At 44.1% G+C, this 15,502-nt stretch overlaps 1 protein-coding gene across 2 annotated transcripts in view; it reads right to left on the reverse strand.

The window, feature by feature from the left end:
• amotl2a (angiomotin like 2a) overlaps positions 1-13,233 on the reverse strand; it is a 34,533-nt gene extending 21,300 nt beyond the window's left edge. Inside the window, exons 1-4 of one of the 2 annotated variants that reach the window (XM_038815547.1) lie at positions 13,012-13,233; positions 7,973-8,814; positions 4,229-4,478; positions 572-716 (exon numbers count right to left, since the gene is read on the reverse strand). In XM_038815547.1, the coding sequence (XP_038671475.1) occupies positions 572-716; positions 4,229-4,478; positions 7,973-8,790 (1,213 nt within the window). In that variant the 5' untranslated portion in view covers positions 8,791-8,814; positions 13,012-13,233. The remainder of the gene's footprint in view (positions 1-571; positions 717-4,228; positions 4,479-7,972; positions 8,815-13,011) is intronic. The other variant, XM_038815546.1, reaches the window with a different exon arrangement.
• Positions 13,234-15,502: the final 2,269 nt, after the last annotated feature.

Raw genomic sequence — 15,502 nt, forward strand, 5'->3', positions numbered from 1 at the left:
CCCTCTGAAAGAGGACCCTACATCAGTCCACTACGTGATAGCTCCAATTATAACAAAGGCGATCATTCAATTAACCTGCCAATTATGATATCTATACAGCTCCTTTCACATCCTCATCTCCTTCTTACAGTATTTTAGTTGAATTATTCCTACAAAGTTCATTTGAAAGAGCACTCAGATTCCTCCATTACAGTCACTTGTTTCCAGTCTGACAAATTTAATCGTGCTCTCAATGTAATTTCTTCTTCCATTGATTCTTTCAGTTTGGTCGACTTCAACCATTTGGACTCCACAAATGGAGATGAAAAGGTGTGAGGTTCCAATGGATGGTGCAAACATTTCTTTAGAAATATATGAACGTTTATATGTCAAACAATGCTCAACCAGAATGAATTCCATTAACCCTTTAAAGATACAGTTCCCGGGCAATTTCAGTTTAGTTTAAATGTGAGCAATTCTCATATTTGCTTTAATTAAATCTTTTGATTATTTACATTGGTGAAATGGGAAACTTGGAAGATGTCTGCCATCAATTTCCTGGTTCCAGTTGGGGATTGATTTGTAAGCATACCTTTCAGATCACAGTTGAAATCGTAAAGCCTCTTGATCTCTCCTTCCAATTTGTTTCTCATTGTTTTTTCCAGTGCCTCCCGTTTTGAAGACGCCTTCATGAGGTTGTCATAGGCTTGGGAAATCCGTTGGATCTCTCTCTCCAACTGCAGGGCAAACACAGGGGTAAATTGGGATAATGAAGCAAAATAAAATGGGACACAGTAGCATGTGTAGCACTAAATTCAATCAATGACAGTATGATCAGTAAGATACTGTTATCTGAGAAGAGATAGTTGGTTGAAATTGATGCAAAGGTGCTCAGAAGTCCCATCATATTTTATTCAAGTTTTCATAGAGTGATCTTCTGCATTGTAGGGTTTCTATTCTATGATTCTATGAAGGAGGCCATTGGGCCATAGACTCTGCACCGACTTTCCATAAGAGCACCCTACCTAGGTCCACCCTCCCGCCCCATCCCCGTAACCCTGTGCATTTATCATTGTCAATCCACCTAATCTTTGGACAATCAATCATGAGCTAATTTAAAAACATTGTCCGTTTTTGAACACACATAAAATGTGGGGTTTGACAGGATTAGCTTTGGGAAAATATCAATTCCCCCACGCACTCAAAATCAGCTGGTTAAGGTCCATGGAAATAGTTGGCAAAAAATAATCAGTATCAGGGCCGGGATTCTCCCCTACCCGGCGGGGGGTCCCGGCGTACCGGAGTGGCGGAATTCTCCGCACCTTTAGGGGCTAGGGCCGCGCCGGAGTGGTTGGCGCCCCACCAACCGACACGAACAGCCTTTGGCGCCCCGCCGACCAGCACCACGGCTGGCCAAAAGGCCTTCGCCGGTCGGCATGAGTCCACGCATGCGCCGGAACGTCAGCGGCCGCTGACGTCACCCCGGCGCATGCGCGGCGGAGGGGGTCTCTTCCACCTCCGCCATGATGGAGGCCGTGGTGGCGGCAGAAGAAAAAGAGTGCCCCCACGGCACTGGCCTGCCCGCCGATCGGTGGGCCCCAATCGCGGGCCAAGCCACAGTGGGGGCACCCCCCAGGGTCAGATCGCCCCGCGCACCCCACAGGACCTCAGGGCACGCCTGCGCCACCTGATCCCGCCGGCACCAGAGGTGGTTTAAACCACGTCGGCGGGCGAGGCCTGACAGCAGCAGGACTTCGGCCCATGGGGCCGGTCGACTGGTGCGGCGTGATTCCCACCCCCGCCAATTCCCGGGTGGTGGAGAATTCCAGCCACGGCGGGGGCGGGATTTACGCCAGCCCCGGGCATGCGGGGGGTCGGAGAATTCCGCCCCAGGATCCAGACACACAATCTGCAAACCAAATCCTGCAGCCCCCAGTCATGATTTTAAGGAAATAATGGGCAAAGCTGCAATGGTACATTTCTTCAATAAAAGTGATGTGTGAACACTGCCCCTGCAGAACCCAGTAGCTGAAGGGTGAATACAGATATGTAAGCAAGAGACCACAATCAAAGTGGCAATAGGTCAGCGACAGGCTCACAACACTGATTCCGTGGGCTACATTCTCTCTGGGATAAGGGGGAATTTACCTTCAACTTATCCGACATTAAACACTTTCACAAGCAGAGGTTTTCCGCATTAATTTCACTGACTCTGATACCCCTCTGTTGCTGTGGTAAGGCTTACGTGAGTTAACACTTCTGTAGTTTCACCCAGGTAGCAATCCTTAGTTAAATGATGTGAGTGCCTCAGAGTTCAAATTTCCTCTGAGCTTATCTGACATCCTCACATACAACTGTCCAGCAGAGCTTGGTGGACAGCGATCAGAGGGGTGGAACCCAAAATGGTTTTCCGTTACCTCAATGGCACTGGGGTCAAAAGCAGACATCCTGGCACACCTCCCACCCATACTTACCTTCACCGCTCCATCAACTAACTCAACACAAACTAGCAATAACATTGGGACTTTCCCAGTTCAGTTACTCACTGGGCTTTCTGCCTGAGCCTGTTGAATACTGGTAATCCCCCCCCCCTCCCGTCTACACACAATCCTGAAACACTCTTAAACCAGGGGCAAAGCATGGACGTGCTTACATTTGGAGCCCTACCTCCCAAAAGGCTTCTATTTTTAACTTAACAAGAGTTACAGAGATGAACATGTCTCCATGCACCTGACTGAGAAGCAAATGAAAGAGAGTCTTTCATTTGAAAAAAAAAACCAGCTGATGCCTCCCTTTTCAAGTCTCAGCTAATTTCATTCCTTAACCATTACAGCTGAGGTCAGATGGGGAAATGGCACAAGTTTAAATTCATTGTACCTCTGCCAACTTTATGGTCACGGCAATTACACTCATATAATAGACACCAGATAGTGTCACAGTTCAAATGATTTAAAAAACATTTTTTATAAATTTAGAGTACCCAATTCTTTTTTTCCCAATTAAGGGGCAATTTAACATGACCAACCTACCTACTCTGCACATCTTTGGGGGCGAGACTCCATGCAGACATGGGAAGAATGTGCAAACTCCACCCGGAAAGTGCCCCATGGCCAAATTCAAATTATTTTTTTTTACCTCGGTTGTTATCATTTACTGTTCATCAGGAATTTAGTGCCTCCAAGTTGTGGGTGGGATTGGAAATCTTCCAGGAAGTTATTAAAGTAAAGTAATGAACTTATTCAGCTTTAAGGAGGAGATTCAGCAATAAAATCTCTCTCAAGTGTTATGGAGAGCATTGTCAGTCACTGACTTTGGTTGCTTGATCCTTACTTGATTCTGTTTACTGACTTCTCAGTAAAAACTTCTGCATCTAAACTACAGGTTGGCCCATAGCAGGAGCAGTCTCTCCCCACATTCCAATCTGATTCAACAGTAAACACTAGAATGAGGTTTTGTCGCCTCTTCCTCAGAGTTTACAGTTTAAGGTGCTCCCAAACGCAGGCAGTTATATTTTCAGAAACTAAAATTCTGCTGTGAGATAAATTATTTGAACTGCTCGTCCACTACCCAAGAAAAGACTCAATTTTTTGTTTTAATAAACATGGTTTAGTAGAGTATGAGTCATGTGCTGATTATAAGATGGTGGAATTCAGGTCCTTAAAAGTGCAGGAGTGAGGAACGTATTGCACAAATCTGGCCTGTTAAAACATTGCAGAACATTCCTACTGTGGGTGACAATTTGTCACTGAAAATTGATGAACGTATGAGATATAATCAATCTAACAATGCAACAGCTATCATAGTTTCAGCAGTGGAAAATGACACATGGTCACAAAGATCAGAAAAATAACAGATTATGGCACACCTGATTGGTGAATTGGACCAGAGGTTCTTGGAAAGCTACAGAAGAGCATGCAGTTAACCAAGTTCTGCAGGCAGCAGTGGTCTAGAGTTTTTGAACCTCCTATTTAATGCATCTGAAATTATTCACAACTATCTAATCCAAGGACAGCAAAGTTATAGCAGGAAATGGACATCAGCTATTTCCAAATGACAGAATATTTGCAGCAATCAGCTTCCACTGCGTCACCATTCATTACGTCTGACTTTTCTACAATTCTACAACTTGTATTGTATTTTGTTTTAACTACAAATACTTCCAAGCTGTATCCATTGGCATTGAGCTATGCTGTCAGACACTAGTTTATATACCCAGTGCTAAGTCAAAAAGATGCAGTTTCCTTCGTACCTTTTGGATTTTAGACGATTTTTCAGTGTGGCCATCGAGTTCCTTCCTCAGATTCTCATTCTCCTTCAACAGCATCTCAACCATTTGCTGGGCACGGTTTATGAGTGCCACATGATCAACCGTCACCATCTGGTTGCTGCTGTGAGGCTCGTCAGTAATCATCACTGCTTCCATTTGTGTAGAGGTTGGAGAGGACAGGAGGCTGTGTCTTTGCTGCTGGGCAGGATGAAGGGCTTGAGCTTGAGTCATCCTGAACAAAACATTGGCACAAATGGACCAGACGTCATGACAGGTTCCATTGTCTGGAATGTAACCTTGCTGCACCAACAGCTTACTGTTTGCTTCAGTATTTAACTGCAACTTCAGGTTTCTTATGTCACCACTGGCTCAGGGTCAGACAAAAGCCTTGTTTTAAAAGGAAGGTTTAATTGAACAAGAAGTATTGTTTAAATATCTCTGTTCATAAAACCCAGGTAAAAAACCTGAATAGGAGTGATTAAACTCTATACAAGCTCAATTAATCAAATCAAGTAACATTGATACAACCACTGGGGGAAATAGATCAAAAATTTCAATATGACAACAAACATTCCTTGGATTGCTTTGAGGTAAATCAGACTCTTACATCACTCACAGCAATGACTTTGCAAAGATTGTTAATCTGTTTGCAAATGTAAATGTAAAGAAATATACTGTACTAACAAGTGGAATATGTTCCACAGGCTCTTTCAAAGTTGTAAAGCAGTATTCTCAATTACAAGACATGCACAGTCTGATATTTTGTCAAATGATAGGATCGCACTGTCTCAGACCTTTCAAATCTCTCACACTGCGACTGCGGCTCAATAAAAGTCACATCTACAGAAAAGTTTTAATATTATGCAACATTAAGACTATCAGCTAGGAGTACACAAACCATCGGTGGCACAGTGGTTGGCACTGCTGCCTTACAGCTCCCAGGACCCGGGTTCAATTCCGCCCTCGGGTGACTGTGTGGAGTTTGCACTTTCTCCCGTGTCTGCGTGGGTTTTCTCCGGGTGGTCCAGTTTCCTCCCACAGTCCAAAGATGTGCAGGCTTGGTGGATTGGCTATGCTAAATTGCCCCTTCCACAAGGTTAGATGGGGTTACGGGAATGGGGTGGAGGCATGGGTTTAAGTAACGTGCTCTTTCCAAGGGCCGGTGCAGACCCAATAGGCCGAATGGTCTCCTTCTGCACTGTAAGTTCTGATGCCACAACTCTCTTTATTTATCTTACGTAATTTGTCAATGAGAATTTTTGTCTCCTGCACAAATTTGTGCAGCACGGTAGCACAAGTGGCTAGCACTAGGGCTTCACAGCGCCAGGGTCCCAGGTTCGATTTCCCGCTAGGTCATGGTCTGTGCGGAGTCTGCACGTTCTGCCAGTGTCTGAGTGGGTTTCCTCCGTGTGCTCCGGTTTCCTCCCACAGTCCAAAGACGTGCAGGTTAGGTGGATTGGCCATGCTAAATTGCCCTTAGTGTCCAAAAAGGTTAGGAGGGGTTATTGGGATAGGGTGGAAGTGAGGGCTTAAGTGGGTCGGTGCAGACTCGAAGGGCCGATTGGCCTCCTTCTGCACTGTATGTTCTATGTTTGTTCTATTCTACTGAGGCTAACCTCTCTTGTTTCCTAAATAATACTCTGAAATCATTCCCACTTTGCTCTGAGGAAAAGAGGAATAAGATTCAGAACTCTGTCTTAACAGTTGTTATTCTATTCAAGACTGTGGACATTGTAAGTCTGTTCAAGCTAATAAGTCTCCCTTGGGATGTGATCTTCCCAGTTGACATTTCCAACAGCCTACAGCTGCTATCTTTGAACGACGATGATGAGCATGATCAGAGTCTTACAGGCTCTGTATGAAGGCGGAAGATGGGCCCACAGAAGAGATTTTCTAGCACACAAAATAAAACCACTACTAGTGTAGAAATAGCTTTACAACCTCTCAATCTTGCTGATCATAAATCTCACTCCTAACAATGTCACAAATTCCTGTTGGTGAACAAGAGTGAATTACACACCTTCCTGGAATGTGACAGGACATGCTTTCACATTGCTACTTGTTTCCACCAAACCAATACTTTCAAATACCTTTCACATACTTAAAACCCAAGAAAGAAACAATTGACAGCCTATCTGGTAAACTAATATATTTATTTAACTTATAAAATCAACAGAGTAGGAAAGCAAGCAGAAAGATATGTTTTAATTTTAATTAGAATAGTTTATATGTTTAAGTAGGTTAGATTTTTGCAAATGGATGTGATAGGGTGGTGACATGTTTACCATTGGTCCAATATCAATACCTCATACACCAGACATTCTCATTCTATAGAAAACAAGTCAAGTGAATTCTTCTTCCTGGGTTTGGTTTTGTTACTCAAGATATTTACAATAACTAATTGACTATAATAGAGGTCACAAAGGAACTCTGAACTCCTCAAACAAAGAATGACAACTTCTGACAAAGGCTGTGGAATGCACAATGTAGGTCATTAAAGTTGCCAGTTTATTCCACACAGGAAGACCAGATTTCCCTTCTGAAGTTATCTCACTTGGGCACTGGGTGCAGGGGACTCGCTCAACACTACTTCTCCTCTCAATGTGTTCACCCAAACAAGTGATTAATGACCTTGGCGAGGAAGGGCATGGCAGGAAGGAGATTAGTGAAAGGAAAATCACAAGCTGATACTCATTTTCTTGTCAAGGTTGTTCTTCATGATTAGTTAAATAAATGGGTCACTGAATGGTTCGGCTGAAAATGTGTCAGTGTAATGATCCCTGTCCTTCAAATCCTTCTGTATGAGACAATGAAGTCTGCTCTTGAAAACAAACAATGTTGTGTATTCCTTCTGGTCTATGTACAAATGATCTTGCAAGTTGGTTGAGACAGGGCATGGCATATTAGTAACTGATCATTATTAGTAATTAATTTCTAGAGTATTAGTCCTGAAATTCACTATGCCCCAAACATTCCGAAATTGATTGTTCATGGATCAGGTACTTATAAATTGTAATTATTCTAACTGTGGGATCTCCCTACTCCACACCCTCTGCCTGTGGCTGAAATTGTTCTCATTTGATTTTACCTTCTCTGTTCAAGCTCATAGTTAAAGAAGAATGCTGATTGTGAAATCAAACCCAGCAAGCAATTTGAGGAGATTCAGCATTTTCACTAAACCTAGACTCTCCCATACAATGGCTAACAATTGTGTCTCACCCTGTAGTTCTCTGTTGCTGGAGCTAATGATTGGATTGCAATGCAGCTCCCTAAATACTGATAACAGAGCATCTCCCGTGGGCATTCTTCAGGTGAGAGTCTTTACTGGTGGTCCTAAGCTATTTGACTGTGAGGATGTCACAGTTGAAACATTTATGGGAGCGAGAATAGGCCATTCAGCCCCTTGATCCTGCTCCGCCATTTAATAAGATCAGGACTGAGCCTGGTGCATTCTCATCCATTGCCCATTAATATGCACACACTCCATCACATATATCTGGACAGTGACGGGGAAAAGGACGGCAGGCTGATTCCTTCGTATCATCTCCCCCATCCCTGAACAGCACTGCATCAGGGATAATCAAGGCTTTGGACCCTCCTGATCTCCATAGCTCAGTGATGCTTTGCAGTCCAATTACCAACTGACCCACCATAGGTAGTCTGTGGTAGAGAGAGTTGAAGAATTTCAGATGGTTTGATGTGTGAGATTGTATTAAACATATATACCTGTCCGCTTGTATTTGGTTGCAGTAACCATAGCCACCAGGCACATTCTGCTGACAGTTGAAGTATGGCGCAGCAGACTCATTATAAAAGTGACCATGTTGTTGGGAACGGCTGAACATTGGAGCTTCTGACTTCATACGGAAAGGGTATTCTGGGGGAGGACCACGGGGCTCTGTGGAATGATAGGACATCTGATATCCTGCAGGAACTGGCTGCTTCTGATGTTTGGATAGCTGAGGGAAACTTTGCGAGGAGCTCATCATCATCTGGCCTTTGGCTCCATTCCTCTCCAGAGAAAGCTGCATGAGTCTCTCACTGAGAGACCGCACATGCCCATGTTTCAACTCTTTGAGGATATCATCTTGAAGGCTCTGGTCAGGACACGCATTGTGCATCTCTAACTTCTCTTCAGTGGAAGCATTCTGGATTGTGCCAGCAACCATGTAAGACCCCATGCCCCCAGCCTGCTGGTTCCTCTGCACTGCCAGGAGTTGAGACTGGGCTTTGGCTTCTTCATAGGTAGGAAGTTCTTCTCCATTGAACTGAAGTTGCTGTAAGCGATGCAGCAGGTTTTCTGAATGCATATGGTCACCCTGATGCTCTTGGCCCTGTGGTTCCTGTCGTGTGGAATGCTGTACGATTTGACACTCCTCCTGAGTGAGACTCTCCAAAGAGGAGCGAGGGCTGCCCATCCCTCCCCTCATTGCCTGTTGTTGGATAGCCAACAGTGTGCGGGTATCCGTAAGATTCCCATAACGTAGCTGCTCCTGGATCAGTCTGTGGAGGACAGTACCAGACGAGTCTTCTGCTGTTCTCATTGTCTTTCAGTGAATGGATAGATCCTAAAAGACAAAAACAGGGCAATGAGTTTCAGGCATTCACACGCTCACACAAATACAATCTCACACACACTGATCCACACACACACACTGACACACACTGAAACACACACTCATACACTGAAACAAACATTCACAGACATTACACACTCGCACACACTGACACTAATGCACTCACACCAACACATGCGCACAGACACACAAAGACACAGACACACACATATATACTGACACACAGACACAATCACAGACACATAAATTCATTCAGACACACTCACACAAAAATGCTGACACACAAATACTCATACACGTACTGACACACACACACGGGCATACAGGCGCACACATGCGAACACAGACACACACGCACTCAGACAGGTATAGGCATAAACAGTAAAATCATTCAGTCGAATAGCTATATATTTCATAGAATCTTACAAACAGAATAAGGCAGCTGTTTGGTCCATTGAACCTATGCTGTCTCTTTGAACAAGTCTTTAGTCTTGCTTCCCCTCCTCTTTCCTTATTTCCCAGATTTATTTTTCCATTTCAACTATTTATCCAATTCCCTTTTGAAAGTCCATTATTAAGCTGCTTCCCCTTCAGGCAGATAATAACAATTCACTACACCCCAGTATTCTCCAGAATGCTGGTTGTGTCCTCTGGTTATCGACCCTCCACCCAACACTGAAAACTCCAGATCTACTTCAACAAAACCCTGCATGAGTTTGGACAGGTATCACCCCCCCCCCTCCCAAATCATGGGCAGCATGGTGGAATAGTGCTTAGCACTGCTGCCTCCCCGTGCCAGGGACCAAGGTTCCATTCTGGCCATGGGTGACTGTGTGGAGGTTCTTCCCGTGTCTGCGTGGGTTTCCTCCGGGTGCTCCGATTTCCTCCCACACAGTCCAAAGATGTGCTGGTTTGGTGGATTGGCCATGCTAAATTGCTCCTCAGGTGGGCCTACTGGGATAGGGTGGGGGTGTGGGCCTGGGTAGGGTGCTCTTTCAAGGGTTGGTACAGACTTGATGGGCCGAATGGCTTTCTGCACTGAAGGGATTCTATAATTCAGTCTTTCACAGAGAACAATCCCAGGTTCCTCAATCTCTCTCCATAACCAAATACTTTCACCCTTGTTGCAATATTCCAGACAAGCTCTCTATATCCTTTCCATGGCCTTAATATCCGTAATCAACACATTCAAATTAGTTTTTGAAACTAGAGTAAGCATTGCTAAAGTTACAAAATTAAGTGTGATCATTGAACCCTGCGAGAGAGCAAGGCCGGACTATACACAACCTCCCTCCTTCTCGCTGCAAATCCTCACCCTGCTTCCAAGAAAATGACAGAGGATACAATTTAGCAGCACTCGCCCTGTCACACTCTGTTCCTGAGTCTCCCCTAGCCCAATAACTGCCCTGGGAACCGTCTCCTTAGTGATAGCACGTCAGCCTGGCAAAAACAGCCAGCCAGACTCGCGGTAGGTATTTTACCAATCACAAGATATTGACGGGAATTTGAGGAATGTAAGGCATTAAAGGGTAAGTATGAAATGAAGGAGGGTTAAGGGTTTGTTGGGAAGCTGAGCAAACATCAGCCTGAATATTTACTGTTTCCGCAATCAACCATGAAAACTAAAGAATACTGCAATTAAAACCATCCGCATTTAATCTTGGATGGCAAATCGTTAACTATAGAGAACATAGAACATACAGGGCAGAAGGAGGCCATTCGGCCCATCGAGTCTGCACCGACCCACTTAAGTCCTCACTTCCACCCTATCCCCCTAACCCAATAACCCCTCCCAACCTTTTTGGACATAAAGGGCAATTTAGCATGGCCAATCCACCTAACCTGCACATCTTTGGACTGTGGGAGGAAACCAGAGCACCCGGAGGAAACCCACGCAGACACGGGGAGAACGTGCTGACTCCGCACAGACAGTGACCCAAGCCGGGAATCGAACCTAGGACCCTGGCGCTGTGAAGCCACAGTGCTAGACACTTGTGCTACCGTGCTATCATAACAGAACAACTCTTAATAAAGCTGGCGACAGACTGTAAGTAGGTGGAAAACTGATTGTGCACTTTTAAATCGCGCTAATCAGGAATCCTTGGGAAATATATATTTAAACAATGTTTTTTTTTAATTTTGAGAGAACGATTCCAAAACCATACATAGGATGATGGCATGTTGCAATCCCCCAGGACTGCAGGCACTATGAGGGAATGCTGAAACAAATAATGGGACAGCCAAGTCTAAATCATTGAGAGAGAAAAATCAGAAAATTGTGTGTGTGTGTGTGGGATGGAGTGACGGCGAGGGGGGGGGGGGGGGGGGGGGGGGGGGGAGGGGAGATCCCAGCTTTATTCCTGACAAATCCTTTAATGTTTGTCTGCTTCCAATATTTCTGTGGTTTGGACAACACGTAACTCCCATGGTGTTTAAAATGGCAAGTGAATGACCATTTCCTCACCATCCGAATACACATTCAAATGAACAGGATTGTTCCCAAAATTCACTTGCAGAATGGAAAAGGCAGATCTGCAGCAAATAACAATAGATCGCGAATAAAAAAAACATGTTCTTTGATATTGGGGGAGCATCTCTTCTCGGTGGTGTCTGATTATCCCATGAATGGGGCCACTGGGAAAACACACCAGCCTCACAAATGGAACCGCATTCCTAAAGCTTTCCAAAAACAATAGCCCATTCAACTACCTGTAACATCCTCGGGCACAGCACACATTCCGAAGTGAAATGTGAAAACATCTCCCCTTGCACTACTCAATTTGAGAACCTGCCAGTTTAACTGTCCAGATTTAATCCATCTCGTCGGATTTAAATAGTGCGAATGTTTTATAATCTGGCACTTTTACCAGCAGGGTGAATATTACAATCTGAAATTTTTTTACAAACACAGGGGATTATCACAATTTGTCATCTTTCCTCACACGGGGGGGAATATTTAATCTCTGTTCTTTCACATAGGGGGGATATTACAATCTGTAATCTTTACTAACACGGGGAATATTACAATCTGTAATCTTTATTAATTTAGGGGGAATATTACAATCTTTAATCTCTACCAACACATAGTGAATATTACAATCTGTACTCTTTACTAACATGGGTGTATATTACAATCTGTACTCTTTACTAACATGGGTGTATATTACAATCTGTACTCTTTACTAACATGGGTGTATATTACAATCTGTAATGTTTACTTGCGCAGGGGGAAATAATCACAATCTGTAATCTTTACTAACACGTGGTGAATATTATAATCTGTACTCATTATTAACACGGGGGATATTAAAAACTAATGTTTACTTACACAGTGGAAGATTACAATCTGTAACCTTTACTCATACCGTATGATTTTAACGTTCTGTAATCTTTATTTACGGGGAGAATATTACAATCTGTAATTGTTGCGAACACCGCGTCAATATTTCATTCTGTGGTCTTCACTAACACCAGGGGACTATTACACCCTGTAATCATTAATCGCACAGGGTGAATATTACACTCTGAAATCTTTACAAACGCATGTTGAATATTACAGCCTGTAATCTTTATTAACACGAGGGAATATTACAATTTGCAATCTTTACTAACAGGGGGAACATAATACTCTAATCTTTATGAAGGCCAAGGGAAATGTTACAATCTGTAACATTTACAAACACAGGTTGAATATTACACTCTATAATCTTTACCAACACGGAGAAATATTACAATCTGTAATCTTTACGAACACATGGGTATATTACAATCTGTAATCTTTACAAACACAGGTTGAATATTACAATCTGTAATCTTTACTAACACGGGGCAATGTTTCCTTCACTGGCTCCTTTTTGTTAACACATTCTCGCTGAGTGACATCATTCCCCAGTGGGTAGTTTGATGGGGTGATGTGGGGAGCCGGGGATAGAGGAATTGACCAAGGAAGACTTATGTCAAGCTAAAATCTCTGAAATGCAGCAATCTCCATCAGCGCTGAGTGTAAATCATTTATGTTACCTCCAGGAAATGGACACGAGAAGCCTGATGGAATATTCGTAACAGTTCGAAGTTTCACCAAGTGCAATGCGAATTATTTGAGTTCGGCATTGGGACAATAAAGCTAATGAACACAGGGTGAGATCTGTGCGTGAGGCTGAGTCGGACACAGAGAAATATGAAACTGACCTGAAATTGCAATTTCCTATCATGAAGCGAGTGGCGGATTGGAGTGAATACGCCGAGTAATCCTCAGGGTCCGGATTCCGTGCCCGATGTCCCCCCAGTAGGCAGAATGTGGAGCGAGGAGCTGTGATCCTGAGCTGCCTGTGTGCCTGTCTGCCTGCTGTGGAATGGCTGGATCCCAGCAACAGCAATCGATGCAGCAGCGACAGGAATGTGAGGAATGCGTGTTTCTCGGTTTATCAAAGGCAGCCAGCCAACCAGCAACCAGGATCCCTGCTCACTGAGGCACAGCAAGACTCAACCTGCAGAGGGCAGGCAGGCAATTAACAATCTCTCAAAACCCCAGCACACATCCACATACACCTCGCCTGGACATCCTCCTAAACCAGTCAAATCCAGCCAGGGTCTCTGGAACAAGGATCAACCATTCAGGGTTCAATAGCATTTTCCCCACAAAGTTCAGTGGAAATCTAAAACTCTCTTTCTCAAAAGACTGGAGTCAATTACATATTTCAGCTCCCCCCCCCTCCCCCTCTCCACCCCCCCCCGAGATCGGTAATTTTTTGTAGCTGATGAATATCACTGAATATGTAACAAACAGGCGGGTATAATCCCTTTGCCATCCCGATGGCGGATACGATTTGAAGGGCTGAATGACCCGCTCCAATTGTTTGGTGAAATATTCAGTGTGATTTCATGCATAGCAAATTTGTTTTGCATTTCATATTGTCTGCCATTTGCCACTGCGAACTCTCCCGTCAGAACTGTGCAAACCTTGCTGCCTTTATGGGCACATTCTGCAGCTTCAGTCTAAGTTTAAATCCCCTCTCCTTTAAAACTAAATCCCAAACTGCGTGTACCAGGAAACCTGATCCAAGATTAACCCGCTAAACACCAAGAAATGCTCTCAGCAAACCCAATAAATTCCAACGTTTAAACATCAACAGTTCATGAATGTAGAAAAAATAGGAGCAGGAGGCCATTCGGCCATTGAAGCCGCCATTCATTATGATCATGACTTAAGTGCTATATCTAACTGCTTCTTGAAACTATACAATGTTTTGAACTCAACTACTTCCTGTGGTAGTGAATTCCACAGGCTCATCACTCTCTGGGTGAAGAAATTGCTCCTCATCTCTGTCCGAAATGGTCTATACCGTATCCTCAGACGATGACACCTGGTTCTGGACACACCTACCATCGGGAACACCCTTCCTGCATCTACTCTGTCCAGTCCTGTTTGCATTTTATAGGTTTCTATGCTATCCACTCTCATTCTTCTGAGCTCCAGTGAATACAATCCTAACTGATTCAATCTCTCCTCATACATCAGGACTGCCATCCGTGGAATCAGTCAGGTAAACCTTCGCTGCACTCCCTTTATAGCTAGAACATCCGTCCTCAGATAAGGAGACCAAAACTGCACACAATATTCCAGGTGTGGCCTCACCAAGGCCCTGTATAATTGCAGCAAGACATCCCAGCTTCTGTACTCTAATCCTCTTGCAATGAAGACCAACATACCATTTGCATTCTTTACCACTTGCTGTAGTTGCATGCTTACCTTCAATGACTGGTGTACGAGGCCTCCCAGGTCTCATTGCATGTTCCCCAACTCCTAATTTATGGCCATTCAGAATTGTGAACTTCAGGGAAAGGATTGTGTTTTTTTAATTTTTTGATGAGATGCGAGTGTGGCTGGCTTGGCCATTTCAGAGGACATTTAAGGGTCAAGCACATTAGAACATAGAACGATACAGCGCAGTACAGGCCCTTCGGCCCACGATGTTGCACCGACATAGGAAGTCAAAAACTAAAGGCCATCGAACCTACACTATGCCATTATCATCCATATGCTTATCCAATAAACTTTTAAATGCAGGTAGGGCATTCCACGGCCTCACCACTCTTTGCGTAAAAAACCTACCTCTGACGTCTGTCCTATATCTATTGCCCCTCAATTTAAGGCTATGTCCCCTCGTGCTAGCCATCTCCATCCGCGGGAGAAGGCTCTCACTGTCCACCCTATCTAACCCTCTGATCATTTTGTATGCCTCTATTAAGTCACCTCTTAACCTTCTTCTCTCTAACGAAAACAACCTCAAGTCCATCAGCCTTTCCTCATAAGATTTTCCCTCCATACCAGGCAACATCCTGGTAAATCTCCTCTGCACCCGTTCCAAAGCTTCCACGTCCTTCCTATAATGAGGCGACCAGAACTGTACGCAATACTCCAAATGCGGCCGTACCAGAGTTTTGTACAGCTGAAATATGACCTCATGGCTCCGGAACTCAATCCCTCTACCAATAAAGGCCAACACACCATAGGCCTTCTTCACAACCCTATCAACCTGGGTGGCAACTTTCAGGGATCTATGTACATGGACACCGAGATCCCTCTGCTCATCCACACTGCTAAGAATTTTATCATTAGCCAAATATTCCGCATTCTTGTTATTCATTCCAAAGTGAATCACCTCACACTTCTCTACAT

The sequence above is a fragment of the Scyliorhinus canicula genome, chromosome 13 (genome assembly GCF_902713615.1).
Source record: "Scyliorhinus canicula chromosome 13, sScyCan1.1, whole genome shotgun sequence".
Classification (NCBI taxonomy): Eukaryota; Metazoa; Chordata; class Chondrichthyes; order Carcharhiniformes; family Scyliorhinidae; genus Scyliorhinus; species Scyliorhinus canicula.